The 18,231-nt window shown below is 33.5% G+C and overlaps 2 protein-coding genes across 4 annotated transcripts; one reads left to right on the top strand and one right to left on the bottom strand.

Moving 5' to 3' along the window:
* Positions 1 to 895: 895 nt before the first annotated feature.
* On the top strand, positions 896 to 12,351 carry LOC111293207 (auxin response factor 6-like). 2 transcript variants are annotated; one of them, XM_022885990.2, is made up of 14 exons: positions 896 to 1,455; positions 1,570 to 1,682; positions 2,022 to 2,120; positions 2,205 to 2,261; positions 2,348 to 2,506; positions 2,625 to 2,709; positions 6,083 to 6,173; positions 6,837 to 7,001; positions 7,083 to 7,205; positions 7,358 to 7,433; positions 7,556 to 7,703; positions 7,819 to 9,044; positions 9,551 to 9,741; positions 11,762 to 12,351. In XM_022885990.2, the coding sequence occupies exons 1-14, from the start codon at positions 1,413 to 1,415 to the stop codon at positions 11,970 to 11,972; spliced, it is 2,787 nt and encodes a 928-aa protein (XP_022741725.1). In that variant the 5' UTR covers positions 896 to 1,412; the 3' UTR covers positions 11,973 to 12,351. The 2 variants fall into 2 exon arrangements, with proteins under 2 accessions (XP_022741725.1, XP_022741723.1); XM_022885988.2 differs by having other exon boundaries at positions 899 to 1,455; positions 1,549 to 1,682.
* A 1,372-nt stretch (positions 12,352 to 13,723) lies between these two features.
* Positions 13,724 to 16,964, bottom strand: LOC111292018 (zinc finger CCCH domain-containing protein 63-like). Of its 2 annotated transcripts, none has more exons than XM_022884200.2 (8): positions 16,812 to 16,964; positions 16,203 to 16,514; positions 15,920 to 16,105; positions 15,699 to 15,800; positions 15,448 to 15,594; positions 15,062 to 15,241; positions 14,210 to 14,307; positions 13,724 to 14,096 (listed from the first exon to the last, which is right to left on the bottom strand). In XM_022884200.2, exons 2-8 carry the CDS (start codon positions 16,509 to 16,511, stop codon positions 13,952 to 13,954), a joined length of 1,167 nt encoding a protein of 388 aa, XP_022739935.1. In that variant the 5' UTR covers positions 16,512 to 16,514; positions 16,812 to 16,964; the 3' UTR covers positions 13,724 to 13,951. The 2 variants fall into 2 exon arrangements, with proteins under 2 accessions (XP_022739935.1, XP_089623048.1); XM_089766922.1 differs by lacking the exon at positions 16,812 to 16,964 and adding an exon at positions 16,673 to 16,692.
* Between the last annotated feature and the right edge of the window lie 1,267 nt (positions 16,965 to 18,231).

Here is an 18,231-nt window from a genome sequence, read left to right as displayed (position 1 = left end):
TGGGTCGGGTCTTACCCATGTTTTTTCAGTCAACAGGGAAGGGCCCCATTTGGGGTTGGGCTGCCGTCCCAATGGGCGCCCAACAACGAGAGTAAGAGTGCTCCGCCTGCCCTACCCTAAGGTACCAGTACCACTACCAACTCAAGGTCGTTTTTTATTTTATTTTATAGATTTTGCTTGCAGCTACATTTAGGACAGTTTTAAAGTTAGTTAATGTATTATTTATTATAAAATTGTATATTAAATGTTATAATTAATAGATATATTCATAATTTTTAAATTAATAAATGAAACTAATATTATATAATAACCTAAAGATATTTATTAGTAAAATATTTATTTAATAAGTTAATATTTTATTAATGTAATTTTTTTAATTTTATAAATAAAATTAAACCAATGGTATACAATTTCAAAAATTAAATTAGAAGAGTATTTTTTTTTAATTTGGTAATCGAGAGTGATGAAATTTTGATTTAAGTAAAAAAAAAAAGTAAAAATTTGATAAGCATCATAGTAAAAAATATTTATGAATATTAAAAAATTTAATTAATTAATAAATAAGCCTTGTGAAATTTACAATTTTCACATGGGTATAAAACAAAAAGAAATAATTTTTATTATATGAGTTTAATTTATATACTTTAAAGACATGTACATGGTAACTTGCCAGCTTGATTGAGTTTAAAAACTTGAGTGGTAAAAGGAGATTTTTTTTTTGCACTGCATGTATGGCCCCACTAGATTGATCATGACAGGATAAACATCAAAGGGCCAACATCATTTATCTTTTATCATTTTTACAGTAACAATAATTCTGGGAGAGAAAAAAAACTTGAGTTCCCTCCATAAAAAGGAAAACAATAAATAATCACAATTCTCTTCTATTAAATTCATTGCGGATTTCAATTTTTTCTCTCTCTCCCTCTTTCAACATGCTGTCAAGTCCGTCATCTCTCTCTCTCTCTCAAAAACAAAAAAGTGTCATTTTCTAGTTTTCCAACTCAACTGAGCAGCTCCAATAATCAGACGAAAGGGACACTTTGGGTGGGGTGAGAGTATAGTTTGGGAAAGCTTTGAAATTTGGAGATCTGGTTAAGAACAGAGCTAGGGTTTAGTTTGGCTGGGGAGAGTTTGGGTTTTTTTTTTTAATGAAAAAGAAGCAAGATCTGAGCTTCATCAGGCGCTGCTGAGTAAAGGGTAGTTCCCTTTTTTCTGGATGTTGATTTTAACTTAAGCTGAGAAGCTTCCGGTGGAGAAGGGGGGGTGGGGGGTGGGTGGGTTCTTTTCCTTTTAGATATGGCTATTGTACGACCCGTGAGGCTACTTCAATAAATTTTCCATTCAACCACTCCTTTTTGTGGTTTTATTTTGAGAAAAAAGGCACCCTTGTTTGTTTTGAGATTTGAAGAATGAGACTCTCTTCGTCAGGGTTTAATCAGCAAACTCAGGAAGGTAACTTTTTTAGCTTTTTTTTTTTTTAATTCTTTTAGTATTTTCTTGAAGTATACAGTTGCACTAAGTTTTTAATTTTTCGAAATTATGAAGTAGTGAAAGATTTATGTGTAGGGGAGAAGAAATGTTTGAATTCGGAACTCTGGCATGCATGTGCGGGTCCTCTGGTGTCTCTGCCACCTGTTGGAAGCCGCGTTGTTTACTTTCCCCAAGGTCACAGTGAACAGGTAACTATACTTGCATCACTTCTCATTTTTTCTTTCAAATTTGGTTCTGTTTCACCATATGTGCTCAACAAAATAGTTCAACATGCAGAAGTTTTTAAGGATAATATAGAATTTTAAGATGCTATGTAAGGATGTAGAAAATTTTCCGTGATATGCATTGTAGAACTTCCTTGAACCAGTTCAGTATTGCTGAATTTCATCCCTCTAGTCTAGTTGTTAGTGTTTGAATTGCTGAGTGAACAGCTGAAGCTCCTAAAAAATAAGAGCACTCTATGAGTAACTGTATATTTCAGTTCTAATATTTCAACGTGCTATTGGTGTCTATGATTCCCTCTGCAGGTTGCTGCTTCAACCAACAAGGAAGTAGATGCTCATATACCAAACTATCCAAGCTTACCCCCACAGCTTATCTGTCAGCTTCACAATGTGACTATGCATGTAAGTTAAATGCTGCATAAACTACTTTCTGTTTATGGAACTTTAGTTTGATGCTTATCAAGGCGTTTATTCTTTCAAGTACAGGCAGATGTAGAAACAGATGAAGTTTATGCTCAAATGACCTTGCAGCCACTGAGTCCGGTATGGGAACTTGACCTTGTTTGAATATTTAGTGCTTGCTAGTCTTTTGTCATTTTTCACTTCTTGACTTGAGAACATTCTTGTAGCAAGAGCAAAAGGATGTGTACCTACTGCCCGCAGAACTGGGTACTCCCAGCAAACAGCCAACCAATTATTTTTGTAAAACACTGACAGCAAGTGACACAAGCACCCATGGAGGATTTTCTGTTCCTCGTCGAGCTGCAGAAAAAGTCTTTCCTCCTCTTGTAAGTTTTAGTCGTTACAAGCAATTCAATTCACTAGTTTCTGGTTTTAGTTGAATTAGTTTGACTTGTTATCTCTTTTGTTAAAATATATATTTTTTAATTTCTATTCTACCTTCAGGATTTTTCCCAGCAACCTCCAGCTCAAGAGTTAATTGCGAGGGATCTTCATGATAATGAGTGGAAATTTAGGCATATATTTCGAGGTGAGTGATTAAAACAACTTCATTCAATATTTTGTTCCAGCAATTTTTTAAAAGAATTTTCAAATTATCATGATTTCATTGTTTTATTTGTCATCACCTTCATTTGATTTTGTATTTATCTTAAATCCAGTTTCTTAACTTTTTGAATAAATTATTGGTTTAGTTTTGAAGGTGCTGTAACATTTCTTAAACCCTTGGGTGTTTTGTATGGTTGTTTCTAAAAGTTTCAAAAAACAATTCTCAAAGAATAATTCAGTTGATGACCCCAGAATGTCCTTGGATATTCTGCATCAGTTATTGCTGTGGTTAAATTGTGGCTAAGAATCTCTGGAGCTGAGATTTAAATATTTTCTTTTGGAGTTGGTTAATATGCAAATCTTACAAAGTGAAGTTAGTTATTTGTGATGGTCAAGATAAAAAAAATACTGGAATCGGAAATCTTTTAATAAGATATTACTATTAATGCATTTGCTTGCTTTGTTGGATGTGTTTTATTTTTTGAATTTTGCTGCTTCAGCATGTCCATTTGGTTGGTAAGTGTTTGTTGTTTCTCGCCATGCAATTGCTTAAGAGTTTCTAGGTCATCTTTTCCAGTACAGAAATTTTGGTTGATGTTGGTGTTAGCAAATTGTGAAATATGATGACCTTCTCAAGAGCTCCTCAGTTTTGGGAAATATATGCTTTAGATGTGGAGGATGAGTTTGTCTGATAGGAATAATAAATGTTTCTGGCAATTTACAAAGGTCGATTTGTCGTTAATGTTTTGCCCCTGATGAGCATAAGTCCTTTTTTTTTTTCACCAGAAATGTGAGGCCATTGTTAAGACTAATATGATTGAGGCTTTTTGTTGAAAACAGTTAGGGGGCGTTTGGTTCGCGGAATCTTGAATTCTAGGAGAAAGTGTGATCCCCGGGAAAGTGTGATACCCGGGAAAGTGTGATACCCGGAGTTTTATTCCATTTTCAGGGTATCTCGTGTTCAAATTCACTCGTTTGGTTGAGAAGAATCCACATATTAATTTTTAAATAATTATCATAATCTTTTTGACATATATGATGGCAACTTTTTATTAATTTTTATTAATAATAAATACCCAAACGACAAATGATGCTGTTAGTAGTAAAAGAAGACATGTTTTATTTGATTACTGTTTTTATTTATAAAATATCATCAATAAAAAAATATTGGGGATTATTTAAGTCGGTTAGATTATATGACTATTAACCATAAGGTTCTAGGTTCAACTTTTCTCTCTAGCGCTTTAATGTTTTTTGAAGGAGATTATTTAATACGTTTATGGACCAAAAACGCTTTTGAAGGGTATTATTTAGGGCGTTTTTGAACAAAAACGCTTTAAATAATCCCTTTCATTACTTATAAGATTTAAGAGATAAAATATAAAAAAACTAGAGTAGCTCAGTTGGTTAGAGTATATGATTATTAATCATAAGGTCATAGGTTTGACCTTTTCTTCTAGCACTTTAATGTTTTTTTAAGGGATTATTTAAGATTTTTTTTCATGCCAAATGTCATTAGTTGCAATCACCAAAAAAAAAAAAAATTAGCAACAAAAACTTATAACTGAGTTACAGTCACTTTTAAACATGCTTTTCAAAAGGGTAATTAATTGCAATCACAAAAAAAAAAAATTTAGCAGCAAAAACCTATAATTGAGTTGTAGTCACTTTCAAACATGCTTTTTAAAAGAGTAACAGCTATTTCGCAATTTTTATTGAGGTCAAATTTGGAAATAATGCTACTTTCTCCCTCGGAATCCTAGAATATCATAGTGAGAGGCGGGTTTTTGATTTCAGGACTTTGGCTACTGTTGGGAATTTGTCACTTTCCCCCGTAATCGGATTATCTCGAACCAAACGTTGGAATCAAATACTCACTAGTAAGATTCCGAGGGAAAATTTGTGGGTTCATCTGAATCAAACACCCCTTAATGAAATGCTTAAATATTGGCTAATGATGGTCATCTAGTAGTAATTCTGTAAGAATAACATTTGAAGACTCCTTGGGAATATTTTTGGTATGCATGATACTTGAGGGGATCAAATTTTATACGGAATGGGAGTCATGAGTTAATGGAGTAATTAGTCCCTTCCACCCCTTAATTTTGGACAAAATCATTATCAGATGGAATATTACTCTCCTTCTGTTACTTTTTTAGGCTATGTCGTGTGTTGGATTCATATGAAGGTTTGCCTCATATTTGATCATGTGTTGCCTGTTAAAGAAGAATCAGCAATTTTTCCTAATTCCTATAGGAATTTGTTCAGATTTAATGCTTCGAGTGTAGCATTTATTGTGGGTCACTAGACCTGGCAATCTGTGTTTGCGTGTCATGTTTGACATGTGTAATGACATGAATTGTTAAAATATGAACACCACATGAATTATAAAACGTGTTTAAATCCTAAACATGAACACTACATGTATATTATACGTGTTACATATGGCACGACGTGATTAACATGTATATAATTAATTCGTTTGAACATGATATGAATAAACACGAATAACATGGATATACACGAATAGATACAATTAACACGAATATACATGATTAACACGAATATATACAAGAACACAACTAAAATAATAAATAATTATAAACTATCTATTATTTACAACTTAATAAACTTGATATATTAATAATATAAAAAAGTACTTACATATTAAAAAAATAAAAAAAAATTAATACCCATTTAATATATATTTAAATTTTAATATATATTACATAGCTATATTAATATCAAATTTAAAATGATAAACTATTAAAGATTAACGAATAAAATAATATATATGATTAATATTAATATTTATATTGTATTTATATTATTAATATAAAAAAAATAATTTTATGATAATTATTAAATGAATATCATAATTAAATGTTTAAAATAATTCTTATATGATATTAAATAGCTAATTAAGTTTCATAATTAAAAGATTAAAAATTATAATAATCTATATATGTTTATATTAAAATAAAATAAATATAAAAAACGTGTTACACATGTTAAACGTGTATACGTATGACAATATTAAATTAAACGTATTATTCGTGTTGTTACGTGTTAAGATGTGTCAACATGTATAAGACACGAATTGTGTTGTGTCAAAATTCGTGTCAACATGAATGAACATGAAACACGTTTTTTTTTTTTAACACATGCAATTTTTTTCATGTTGTTTTCGTACCGTACCACCGTGTTATATCTGAAATTGTCAGGTCTATGGGTCACTTTTGGTGAATTACTTTTTATATTTTGAGAGATAGATGCTTTCTTGTATGATGAAAAGGTTTTGAATTTCAATGGGTGTAACAAATGTCTAATCAGTTTGTCTCTACGCTCGTATGCAGGCCAGCCGAAGAGGCATCTTCTTACAACTGGGTGGAGTGTTTTTGTTAGTGCAAAGAGACTTGTTGCTGGTGATTCAGTCCTTTTTATTTGGTAAATTGGTTTTCCTGTCTTCCAAATATAATTTATGATTACTTCGTTTTCAAAGTAACTTTGCTCTGTGAATGGCTGGAGAAGCATCCTGCTAATAGCTGTCTAATCCCTGATAGGACTTGAAACAATCTAGTGAAATCATCCTTCTTAGATGGTTTGGAAGCAAGAATTTTATGAATGCAATTTTTTGGTATATGAATATATCTTCTCCAATAATTTATTCATTTCTATTTTTCATTTTGAAAGTGATGAGCCTACCAGTTTGCATCCTGCTTGTGTGCACTAGAGGCGGCAATTGGGCAGGTTGGGTCACTTTGGTCTGGAAATTTGGGTCATGTTAGGTTCGGGTTGCATCAGTTTCGACTCAATCATGTTCGACGCTCGGGTTCGGGTCATTTTGGAACCAAATTGTTTAGTTTTGAAGTCAAATCAATTTAGTTTTGGTTGTTTCAGGTGACTTTTCTTGGTCAAAATTGGGTTGGGTCGGGCTCAGTTTGGGCGGGTTTTCGTGTTTGACTCAACTTTGCCAGCTTTAGTGTGCACCATTTATATGTTGATAGTTAGTACAGCTTGACTGCTTTTTTCTTGCCATGCCACTGATCAATGAGCTTGCTAAGCAGCCTATTATCTTTCTGGTTTCTTTTTTGTGTTTTCTTCTATCAGGAATGAGAAGAATCAATTGTTGTTGGGTATCCGGAGAGCAAATCGTCCTCAGACTGTTATGCCTTCTTCTGTTTTATCAAGTGATAGCATGCACATTGGTCTTCTTGCTGCAGCAGCTCATGCGGCTGCAACCAATAGTCGCTTTACTATATTTTATAACCCAAGGTCAACTACCTAATACTACTTGACAAAGACTGATGCTGTTACAATATAAGATCTTGCTTATTTACAATAGCTTGATTGCAGGGCTAGTCCTTCCGAGTTTGTCATTCCTCTTGCCAAGTATGTTAAAGCAGTCTATCACACCCGGGTTTCTGTAGGCATGCGGTTTAGAATGCTGTTTGAGACAGAAGAGTCAAGTGTCCGCCGGTGGGTCTTAATTCTCTAAATGTTTTCTTGCATCTGGGAGTTGATTAAATTTTACAGTGTTTCCTTTTGCAGCAATGGTTTTTATTTTCCTCAAGTAAATACTTCTATTAAATGTAAGTGGCCGATTCTTAACTTGAGTATTTCTGTATCAGATATATGGGTACAATAACTGGCATTAGTGACTTGGATCCTGTTCGCTGGCCAAATTCTCATTGGCGCTCCGTTAAGGTTTGTTTGAAGTTTCTATGTGCATTATTTGAGTTTCCAATGTTATATCTGTTTTTTCTTTTTTTTTCCCTAAAAAGGCAATGTGTTCATTACTTTCTGACATTAATTACTTTACATTCCAGGTTGGCTGGGACGAATCCACTGCAGGAGAGAGACAGCCAAGAGTATCCTTGTGGGAGATTGAACCATTAACAACCTTCCCTATGTATCCATCATCCTTCCCCCTGAGATTGAAGCGACCATGGCCGTCTGCGGTACCCTCCTTCCATGGTATGCTAGAATCTTTGCTAAGGATGCTTGGAATTACACACAATATCTTCTTGACTAGACCTGAAATTAGGAGTTTTCCTTTTCTGAACTGAATGAGTTTAATTTGTATTACCAGCTTTCAAAGATGGTGATATGAGTATCAATTCCCAATTGATGTGGCTTCAAGGTGGGGTTGGAGATCAAGGAATTCAGTCTTTAAACTTCCAAGGTTTTGGAGTTGCACCCTGGATACAGCCAAGGCTTGATACTTCTTCAATACCAGGTGTACAACCTGATCTTTACCAAGCAATGGCTGCTGCCGCGCTTCAGGAAATGAGGACAGTTGATTCATCCAAAATAGGCTCTCAATCTCTCTTGCAATTCCAGCAACCCCAGAGCACATCCAATGGGTCGCCTTGTCTAATTCAAAGGCAGATGTTGCAGCAGTCCCAAACACAAAATGCCTTTCTTCAGGGTTTTCAGGAGAATCAGACTGCTTCACAGGTTCAGCTTCTGCAGCAGTTGCAGCGTGCCAATTCATACAATGATCAGCAACAACAGCAACAACAGCAGCAACAGCAACAGCAACAGCAACAGCAACAGCAACAGCAACAGCAACAGCATCAACAGCAACCGCAGCAGCAACAGTCTCAACAAACACAGCAACTGCCACAGTTTTCTGTTCCTCAACAGATTTCTAATGTAATCCCTGCATTTCCTTCTGCATCAGCCAATCAGGTCCAGTCCTCATCTCTGCCAGCTGTTGCTTCACGATGCCAGCAGCAGACATTTTCTGACCATCTTGGGAATTCTATAGCCACATCTGATGTTTCCTCTATGCAAAGTATCTTAGGTTCATTATCCCATGCTGGAGCTTCCCATTTACTCAACTTGAGTGGATCAAACCCAATTATCTCTTCTTCTGCTTTATTGTCCAAACCAGTAGCCATTGAACCGCAGCTTTCATCTGGACCTGCTAACCGTGTACTGCCCCAGGTTGAACAGTTGGGATCTGCACAGTCAAATGTATCCGAACTTTCTAACTTATTACCTCCATTTCCGGGAAGAGAGTATGCTGCTTACCACGGTTCAACTGAGCCACAAAACAATCTTCTGTTTGGGGTTAGCATTGATTCGTCATCTCTTATGCTGCAGCATGGGATGACAAACCTGAAAAATATCCGAAATGAAAATGATTCATTGTCTCTGCCATATGCTGCTTCGAATTTCACAAGTGCTTCTGGCACAGATTTTCCTCTTAATTCAGATATGACTACCTCAAGTTGTGTAGATGAATCTGGTTACTTGCAGTCTTCTGAAAATGTGAACCACGTAAACCCTCCAACCAGAATGTATGTGAAGGTAATAGTATTTTTCTTTTATCTTTGCAAGTGGATCTTTGATCTTTTTAAGATGGGTGAAATATGCGGGGGTTGTCTTGGCTGGTTGCTAAGGTGTACAAATCACTTTGTGAGGCTCACATTAGTTTAGGCAAAGCTTGGTTATGTGGACTTGTGGATCACTTCCTTCTAATAGATCTCTGATGTAACACCCAACAGACAACAGTGGGTATAAGTTTGTCAACTATAGCTCTTTCTTCAGTAATGCAAAGGTCTTTGGACAATGCGATTGCTAATGAAGGCAACCGTTCTTCTTTTCCTATTTTGGCAGGAAAAGTCAACTGGTTATTTTATAGCCTCTCAAACTTTTATTTTATAGCCTCTCAAACTTATAGTTATCACAGTTCGTGTATTGATGATATTGTATTAGTGACTTTCTATTTATTTTGAAAACTAATTATAGGATTATTTCTAGTTTCTCTTATGGCTTGCGATTCTCATGGTTTTTGATTCTATGCATGTTGACAGGTTCACAAGTCAGGGTCCTTTGGGCGCTCATTGGATATTTCCACGTTCAGCAGCTATGATGAGCTGCGCTTTGAGCTAGCTCGAATGTTTGGTCTTGAAGGCCAACTAGAGGATCCTCAGAGATCAGGCTGGCAGCTTGTATTTGTTGACAGGGAGAATGATATTCTTCTCCTTGGTGATGACCCTTGGCAGTAAGTTCCAAACCACACTTCATTTATGAATAATTGTCTGTGACAGTGTGACTGTGGCCTTTCTCTACTTTATAATTATTGCAGCAAATTTCAGACAATTAGGAGAATATTCTTTTCCATCACTGTCACGAACAATGATATAGTTCATCAAACTTAATAATTATCATCAATAAAACCTTTTAATTGTCTGAAAAGAGTCCTTACTCAAGTGCACTCTAAACATAAGTTCATCTGATACTACTATTTACTTGAAATCTTTTTCAGTTATTAAACAGTTTTGTGATTATTGCGCCAGATTTACTAATTCATTCACTGCATTAATAAATTTTATTATGAGTCAACCTGCAATCTTTTGAATCTATTTGTCAAGATGGTATGACAAGCTTTAGAACCTTTCATGAATTAAAATTTAAAGTGTTTTTCCTCAAACATGCTCTTCCTTGATGGTAGCTCTCATTTATTGCTGATTCTCTCTACTTGTGTTGAAAAATTGCACCTCTCAAGCTACTGGATGCTGATTAGGTTTCCTGCGCTGTATTATCTGTAGGATCATTTAAATTTCTGATAGTTGGAGATTAAGTGTTCAGAAATGAACTAAGAAATAGGATTCTAACAAATGATTAATTTTGGGGCTTTTAAAATTCTGGCACTAAGGGGCAGTTGTAAGTTCCAGAATTGATACATTCTCACTATAATAAGGAAAGAATCATTAAAGAAATAAAATAAAAAAACCTATATTTTAAAAAAAGAATCATTAAAGAAATAAAATGAAAAAAACCTAAGCAGTGATTAGACAAGCATAAAGCAAGCTTAAATATTCTGTGAAAGGCAGTAGCAGTATTTATAGTATTGACAGAGATTACAAAAATGTGTAGCTCTTCATTACTATCAGCTGCTTAAGTTAGGTTTTTAACACTAAGCTGAACTTTTAACTTAGGTATTAAAGCCTATATTTAAGCCCTTGTAAAACACAACCTACTGAAAATAAAACTTGCTAGTTTGTATGTAAGCTCCAATCAATAAATTGAATAAAGAATATAATATTCGCACATTTTGGTGTTTAATCTTTTCTTGACATGTTTGCTGTCTGCATCAGGAGGCTGTGCTGAAAATGGAAGTCATGGAATTCTTATTTTGGTTTGGGAGTACCTAGGTGATGTAGGAATGTTTACTAGACTATTATGTTCCAAAAGATTTAATGATCCAACAAATGGAGGGATTAGGGTTTAAAGATTTAAAGATTCTTTTGCTGTCTGCATAATGATGTGCCTACGCAAAAAACTGATATAAATTGAGGATCAAACAATCATTCAGGGAAAAAAAAGAAAAGAAAGGTAGAGGATAAAATGGTGGTGAAAGAAGTGGAATTGAATGGACAAAAGATTTGTTCCTAATGTGCAATATAGGATTTTGTTGATGCAAAACGGTATCCAACAAATGAAAGGGTTGAAGAGGGGTTAAGGTGGATTGAAGACGTTAAAGGTACGATTGAAAGTTATACAATTTATCAGTCTTGATTGAAGTTGAGAAATGATTTGTATAACCATTCCAAAATACTTTGGAATAATGATGCAACTGAGTGTGGGTTCTGTCGCTGGAATAGTTACATTAGTGTAATTTTTTGTTTCATGCAGTCTTAAAGTTGAGGAACCTGAATTTTCAGTTTCTTTATGATCCAACCTCATCTTTAGTTGTTCTAGATAATTTTTGTCCCATTTGACTATATTCCTGGTAGCATGTGGTATGTTAAGGCTCCCAACTTCATGTAGCTTAGCTCTAGAGTAATGTAGAATGGTGGATAACTACGGTGATGAATATGTTTGATGTCTCCCTTATGCAAAATTTATGTATGTATATGTAACTGACTTCTGGCTTGACTATTTTCCCAAAGCATCGGAAGAAAAATTTAAAATCTGGAACTCTCTTTCTTAAGAGTTTTGCCGTTGTGGTGAAAGTGATGGATTGTTCAAGATTTGTTTTTGGTGGATTAATTTCTTGTTGCATGTTTTGTTATAATCAGGGAATTCGTGAACAATGTGTGGTATATCAAGGTACTATCTCCACTTGAAGTGCAACAAATGGGGAAAGAAGGCCTGAATCCTGCCGCCTCCGTCCCAAGCCAAAGGCTCACCGCTGCCAATAGCAGCAATAACTGTGATGTCTACATGAGTAGACAGGAGTTGAGAAGTTCTGGTAATGGGGTTGCATCCTTGGGGTCTCTTGAATACTAAAGGAAAATGCTCCTCAAGGCTTAAGTTGGGGCATTGAAAATGAATGTTTATACCTGTTTTATGGTACTGTTTGTGCTTTGTAGCCATGGATTGCTAGAATTCTATTGAACTTTTATCCTTTGTTGTGGTCATAAAAATGGGTATGGCCTTCGTCTGGCTAAGTTGATATTAAAGGTTGTCCAGAATACCACTACTGTTACTGTAAATTATAGTAGGAAATATTTCCAACTTTATATAGCAGTAGTTAAGAAAACAAGGTTGTATTAGGGATAAATCCCATTATGCTCTAAGCAGTTTGTTTGCTGTCCTGTAATTTTATATTTCATATCCAGTTTTTATGACATTATTAGTTCACGAGTGAACATCTTATTTGAACTTAGACGACTGTACCAAGTCTCTTTTATTTGCATGTTTAGTTTTTATTTTTTTAAAAAAATATTTAAATAATGTTTATATACACAAATATGCAATGCATTCGTTTTTATATTATTAAAAATATTTGAATAGTAGATGTACACACAAATTGGTATTTACGTGTGCATACAAATACACATACATATATATATATATATATATGGTTTTTTAATTGAAAAAAATTAAAATTAAAACAGAATGGATTTTTTCTGGCAACTCCTTAACTTTTGAAAAATTTCGAAGCCTCATTCCTTTTGCATACCCAGTGTAGATTTTAACTTTTTGGGGGCGGCTCTCAAAGTAAAACTTACACAAATACAACCGAAAGAGAATGAGAGGGATGAAACTCGTTCCACTTACAATGTCGACTTCAATGGGGATGTTTAATTCAAAGTTCCATTAATGTGATCCACTGAGATGGTGGAAAGTTTTTACATTACATCTCATTAATGCATTCCAACCCTAGCCCATCCAAAAAAATAAAAAAGGCTGTGAATGCCAAGGGTCACATTAGCCCAGCCTGCATATTTCGAGATTTCTTTCCACCCATAGTTAATTTTATCCTATGATAGGATCACGGTGATGTACCGACTCCATGGTGAGGACTCATGATGCGATGAAACTATTGATTGTCGGGATATGATTGGCCATTAGATCCTAGTGAAAACATAAGTATGAATTGTGCTTATCCCGTATAGACTATTTTATGTCAATGAAGTTGGAAATATATGTGCTCCACCATCAATGCCCATTCAAATTAAGTGTTTTAGATAACAGTTGAGTTATTTCCATTCCTAGGCTTAGTCTCAATTTAAACTGCAATAGTCTTGTAAAAATTTCAATCCTTTGTGTTGCTTTTTATACAAAATAAAGAACTCACTTCGCATGTTACATTTATGTATACATGTCAAAGTGAGGGTGACTATGTATTCTTTTCTATTTTCGTTTTTGATTTTTTTTTTTTTTAAATTTTTACAAAAGAAGTTGCATTTTGAGAATAAAAAAAAAAAAAGAGAGTTATAAGTGTTAAGATTTGAATTTTAAATCTATTAAATATTAATTATTAATAATGATTGTATGAATTAACTGAGTTAAATTTAAAATTTTTGATATTTTCAATTTTTGCTTACACTATTTTATAATATTCACTACATCTAAATATCAGTAAATTAATTTTTTTGGTTTGTCTCCAAGTGTAACAATGCAAATGCTAAAAGAAGTTAGTAGCTATATTTGGGACATTTAATTGTGCATCAAGTTAATAAAGAGGAAGACTACTATTGGGCACATACACACAATCCTTATATAATCTGAGCCTATAAATTGAAACAATCTGGTATTCAAATTCAGCATTTTATTCCCTCAACACAGAGCGACAATCATGAATGAACTTTTTCATTCTTTTTTACAAAATTGAATTAGTAGTTTGCGCAACTCACAACCAATAAAAACAGAATTATACGTATGGTATAATTTTATACATCTTCATCTATATCTCTAGTAATATACAGCCAAAAAGTTGATATTGGCAGCAGCAGAGGAGGCAGTAACAATTTGAGTGACAATCATGAGGCTCCTCCTTGAGGCTTTTGCAGCCACCTCCAAACAGTCAACGAGCCAGTTGCATCCCCTGTGAAGAAAAGGCCATCTGGACCTCTTTCAATCACTCTGACTTCTTGTTTAGAAAATAATCTGCCTCTCTCGCTGAATCTGTGAGCACAAAGGGTAAATTCATTCATTAGTATTCCATGTATGAAATTTTGTTAAGCCAACAACAGTGCTTTCACATATCTAGAAGAAGCATGGGAGAATTATATACTCACGATGGCAACTCATATAGGCGAACGGTGTTGTCATTGCAAGAGCAGAACAAAACTGGTTTAGTTTCAGCATCATTCATACCACAAAGTGTGAGCACACCCTGCAAGCAAATATTCATGTTCACCCATTACTCGTAAAACTGAATAACCTCACAGCAAAAATTTGGGTAGTCAGGGTTCTAGGCCTAGATTACAAATGTATAAAACAGACTTAAAATGCATGCGCTTTGAAAAGAGAGGAAGAGAGAGAAAAACTATAGGAAACATATACATAAATGAAACTGATCAAAACTTTCAGGCCTTAGAAAGAATTTCTTTTCCTAACAATTACTAATGAAACAACAAATTTGATTAGCACTTTTTTTTTTCAATATTATCAAATTAATGAGAAATAGCCGACTGCAAAAGTCCTTCCATCATGTTAATTTATGGAGCTATGATTCCCTTTCTTCAAAACTAAGAGGCATATCATCTACAGTACTACCTTTGCACCTCTTGTTCCTCAATCTTTTACTAGTTCTAGTGTTCAAACTACATCACTGTCTGCTGCAAAGTTGCTTATGTCACCTAGGTTCTTACCAATATTCCTAGTTAAACAGCAATTGTAAACTTAAGCACAAAACTCGAATGAAAAAGAAAAAAATCAATCAACCAGAGGCAAATGAATTGTTTTCCTAGTTCCTAGTTTGAATAATGATGCTATTGACTGGTTGACGTTTTTTAGCATGCCCTTCATCGATTAAAAACCAGTTCACTGTTGTAATTTTGTAAATAGACATGCAAAAGCTGAGCAAGAAACATGAATAGGTTACTAATGCATAAATACAAAAACAGAAGTGAAGAAAAGGCACATACATTTTCCTCATTATGAGAGTAGATCACCTCCCAATTTTGTCCTTCTTTTGCGAACCAAACTTTAACAGTGCAGTCTAGTGAGCATGAGAACAAACACCCATTACAGTAAAGAAGAGACATCACAGCATCAGCATGTCCATTCAAAGACTTAATGCAATGTAATGTGTCAGTGTCCCACACCTGGTCAGGAGAAAAATATATATTAAGGAGTAAGAAATTTAATATAAGCATATGAATTGCACAAATTCTGTAGCTAATGGGAATACGGTAAGCCAATAAATTCCAAACAGACAATACTTTTCTTGCTGCACTAAGGACTTGCATATTTATTTCAATTTACATAAAATATTTGATAAGGAAAAGACCAGACAACTAGCAGAACTTACCCTGATTGTTTGGTCCGCAGAACCAGAAAATAACTTTTTCTCTCCTACAGCTAAACATAAGACAGCACCAGTGTGGCCTTCCAGGGATGCAGCAGCTTGAAAAGAACTGGCCTTAGAACTGCCTCTCCATACAATAATAGCACCATTCTGCGATAAACCAACGAATTGAGTAACTCACTTTTCTCCTAAAAACAAGACAATGGAAGCAAAAGGATGAGAAAACATAGAAGGTTGAACTCAGATTAAATCACCTGTGCACCAGCAAAAAGCATATCACTAGCAACAACCATGGCATAGACTTGCCCAACAGGCCCTTTTAGATTGAACTCATTTGCTGTGTGAATATTCAATGCCTGCAAGATCCCCAAAAAGATGTCCATTTAGTTAACGCCAAATAAACTAAAATAATTAAGTAAAAAATATCACAGACAGAATAGTTTTAAGACAATTAAGCATAATGTTGTATTCTAACCTTGACAACATTTTTCATGCCAATAAACACCCAGGGACCCTCAGTAATCAAACACCCAACTTCATTTCCAAGTTTAATCAACTGAACACACTTTCCTGTGTTGCAGTCCCATATTCTTGCAGTTCCATCACTGCTTCCAGAATAAAGCTTGTCAGATCCTGAAGGAAGGGCAACCCCTTGAACCGCCTGTAATTGGTGAAAACATGTAGAAATCAGTGAAGGTATGAAAATTGCTATTCCATGTTAATACCCAAAATCCAAAGAAAGATATTAAAAAAAGTACCTTCTTGTGGCCCTCCAGCTTGGCCAACATGGCGAATCCACCCCCAAGAGACCACGAATGAGAATACCAGCACTTGTCACCTCTGGTACAGTGGCCTGACATCCAGTACTTACAGACCGTCTTCTCTTGGGGCTTTAGAGTCCAAACAGATGAATTCTTAGGGCAAAAGGTGGAGATCTTCGTCGGTGGATCACCAATTAAAGCACGAGAAACCATTGTATTTCTACGAAAAACATTGCCGTTGGGGTTTGTGAAATCTCCCTTATTTCCACACAAATTTCTTCCTCTGTCAACTCCCTTAATCTCCATTCTCTGTAGAGAAAAATGTGCAAAAGGAAACTATTATAAATATATATATATATATATATATATGTCCAAAATCAAATGGGTTGATTTCAACAATACCCAAACTTAGAACAAGTAGTAAACAATGTTAAATCAATAATTTTGGGAAAAATCAAATCGATTACATAGAACAATATTCCAAACATTTTCTGGTGATGAAAATCGTAACCCTAACTTGAGAAAGTGCAAAAGAAAGGGACAATACAGAAACCGTTGTTTGGGGGGATAATGGTAAAAGAAAGAGAAAGGATTCAGGAAGCAAACCTGAGTCGAGAGATAGATAGATTGCGTCTGAATCTGATCTTAGAAACTTCAACAAAAGCGAAAGCAGAGGTTAGGAATGCTTGTTTGGGTGAAGCTTTAGGAATAAGAAGCAGAATTTTGCTTTTGGGTTTTGATTACCAAAACAGTTTATGATGGAAGCTTAATGTCGGTGTTAGAAAACTAGCCGTTACGCGCCAATTCAATTGCTTTCCTACCAAGTATGCGATTAGCATGTAGAGTTTTTATTTAATTTTTTAAAAGAAATTTTTTTAATTTTTTTTAAAACGATTTAGAGTTTTTATTTAATTTTTTTTAAATGATGTAAAATTTTTTAGTTAATTTTTTAAAATGATTTGGAATTTAAAAAACTCTTTTGCAAACTTTAACTTAATTTTAATTTTTAAAATTTTATTTTCTATTGAAATTGAAAATTTATTTTATTGATAAATTATATCATAATAAAAAAAATTATATATTACAATATTTTATAAAATATACTTGAAATATATAAAAATACATTTTTTGTTTTATATAAAGCATATTTTATAAAAATTTATGAAAAAGAAAAAATGAAATATATTTAATATATTAAAAAAATAGTTTTTTTGATAGAAAATAATATTTACATTATGATTGATAAGTAAAAGAATATTTTTAATTGAAAATATTTTTTGTTTTTTAAATGATATTGAATTTTTAAAAAAAGAATTAGAAGATTTTAACGTAATTTTAATTTTCAAAATCTTTTTTCTATTAAAAACCAAAAGCCTAGCTAATAAATTATATTAAAAAAATTTTAAATTAATATTTTATAAAAAATATAAGAAATATTTAAAATTAAGACATAGTTTCATCCTTGTCCTTAAGCTTTGAAAAAATTTTATTTTGATCCCTTCTTTGTCATGTGATATGCAAGTTAACATCATCACTTAGAGCTAATTGACATTTAGCATCAATTTATATGGTTCTATAGACAGAAGGACAAAAATAAAACAATTTTGAGCAATTGGAGATCCAATTAGAATTTTATAGATATTAGAATTCAAAATAAAATTTGGATCAAAATTTAATAACTACGGGTGTATTAACCTTTTGGAAAAAATTTATTGTAAAGATTATATTTGTCCATCTATTACTCAAAAAGGTTACACATTCAAAAATCACAACACAAAGTATGTTTTAACAAAATTCTTAAATCATTTGTTAAGAAAAGTTATTATTAGAAAAATTGAACTTAAATCTTATAAGCAAAGTATTTAGTGTATATTAATGGATTATACATTAAAATAATCATTATAAATTGAATATATATATATATATAAAATTGTAAATTGTACAAATAGTTGAAGTTAAATAGTGTAAGTTATTATGTTAAGTTTATTCAATGACATTAATAGATCATATGTTAATTAACATCAAT

This window comes from Durio zibethinus, chromosome 10 (assembly GCF_047325235.1).
Source record: "Durio zibethinus cultivar Kanyao isolate XHJ-2024 chromosome 10, ASM4732523v1, whole genome shotgun sequence".
NCBI classification, from domain to species: domain Eukaryota; kingdom Viridiplantae; phylum Streptophyta; class Magnoliopsida; order Malvales; family Malvaceae; genus Durio; species Durio zibethinus.
Note: the sequence above shows the minus strand (reverse complement) of the source record. Positions and strands in the feature narration are given on the sequence as shown.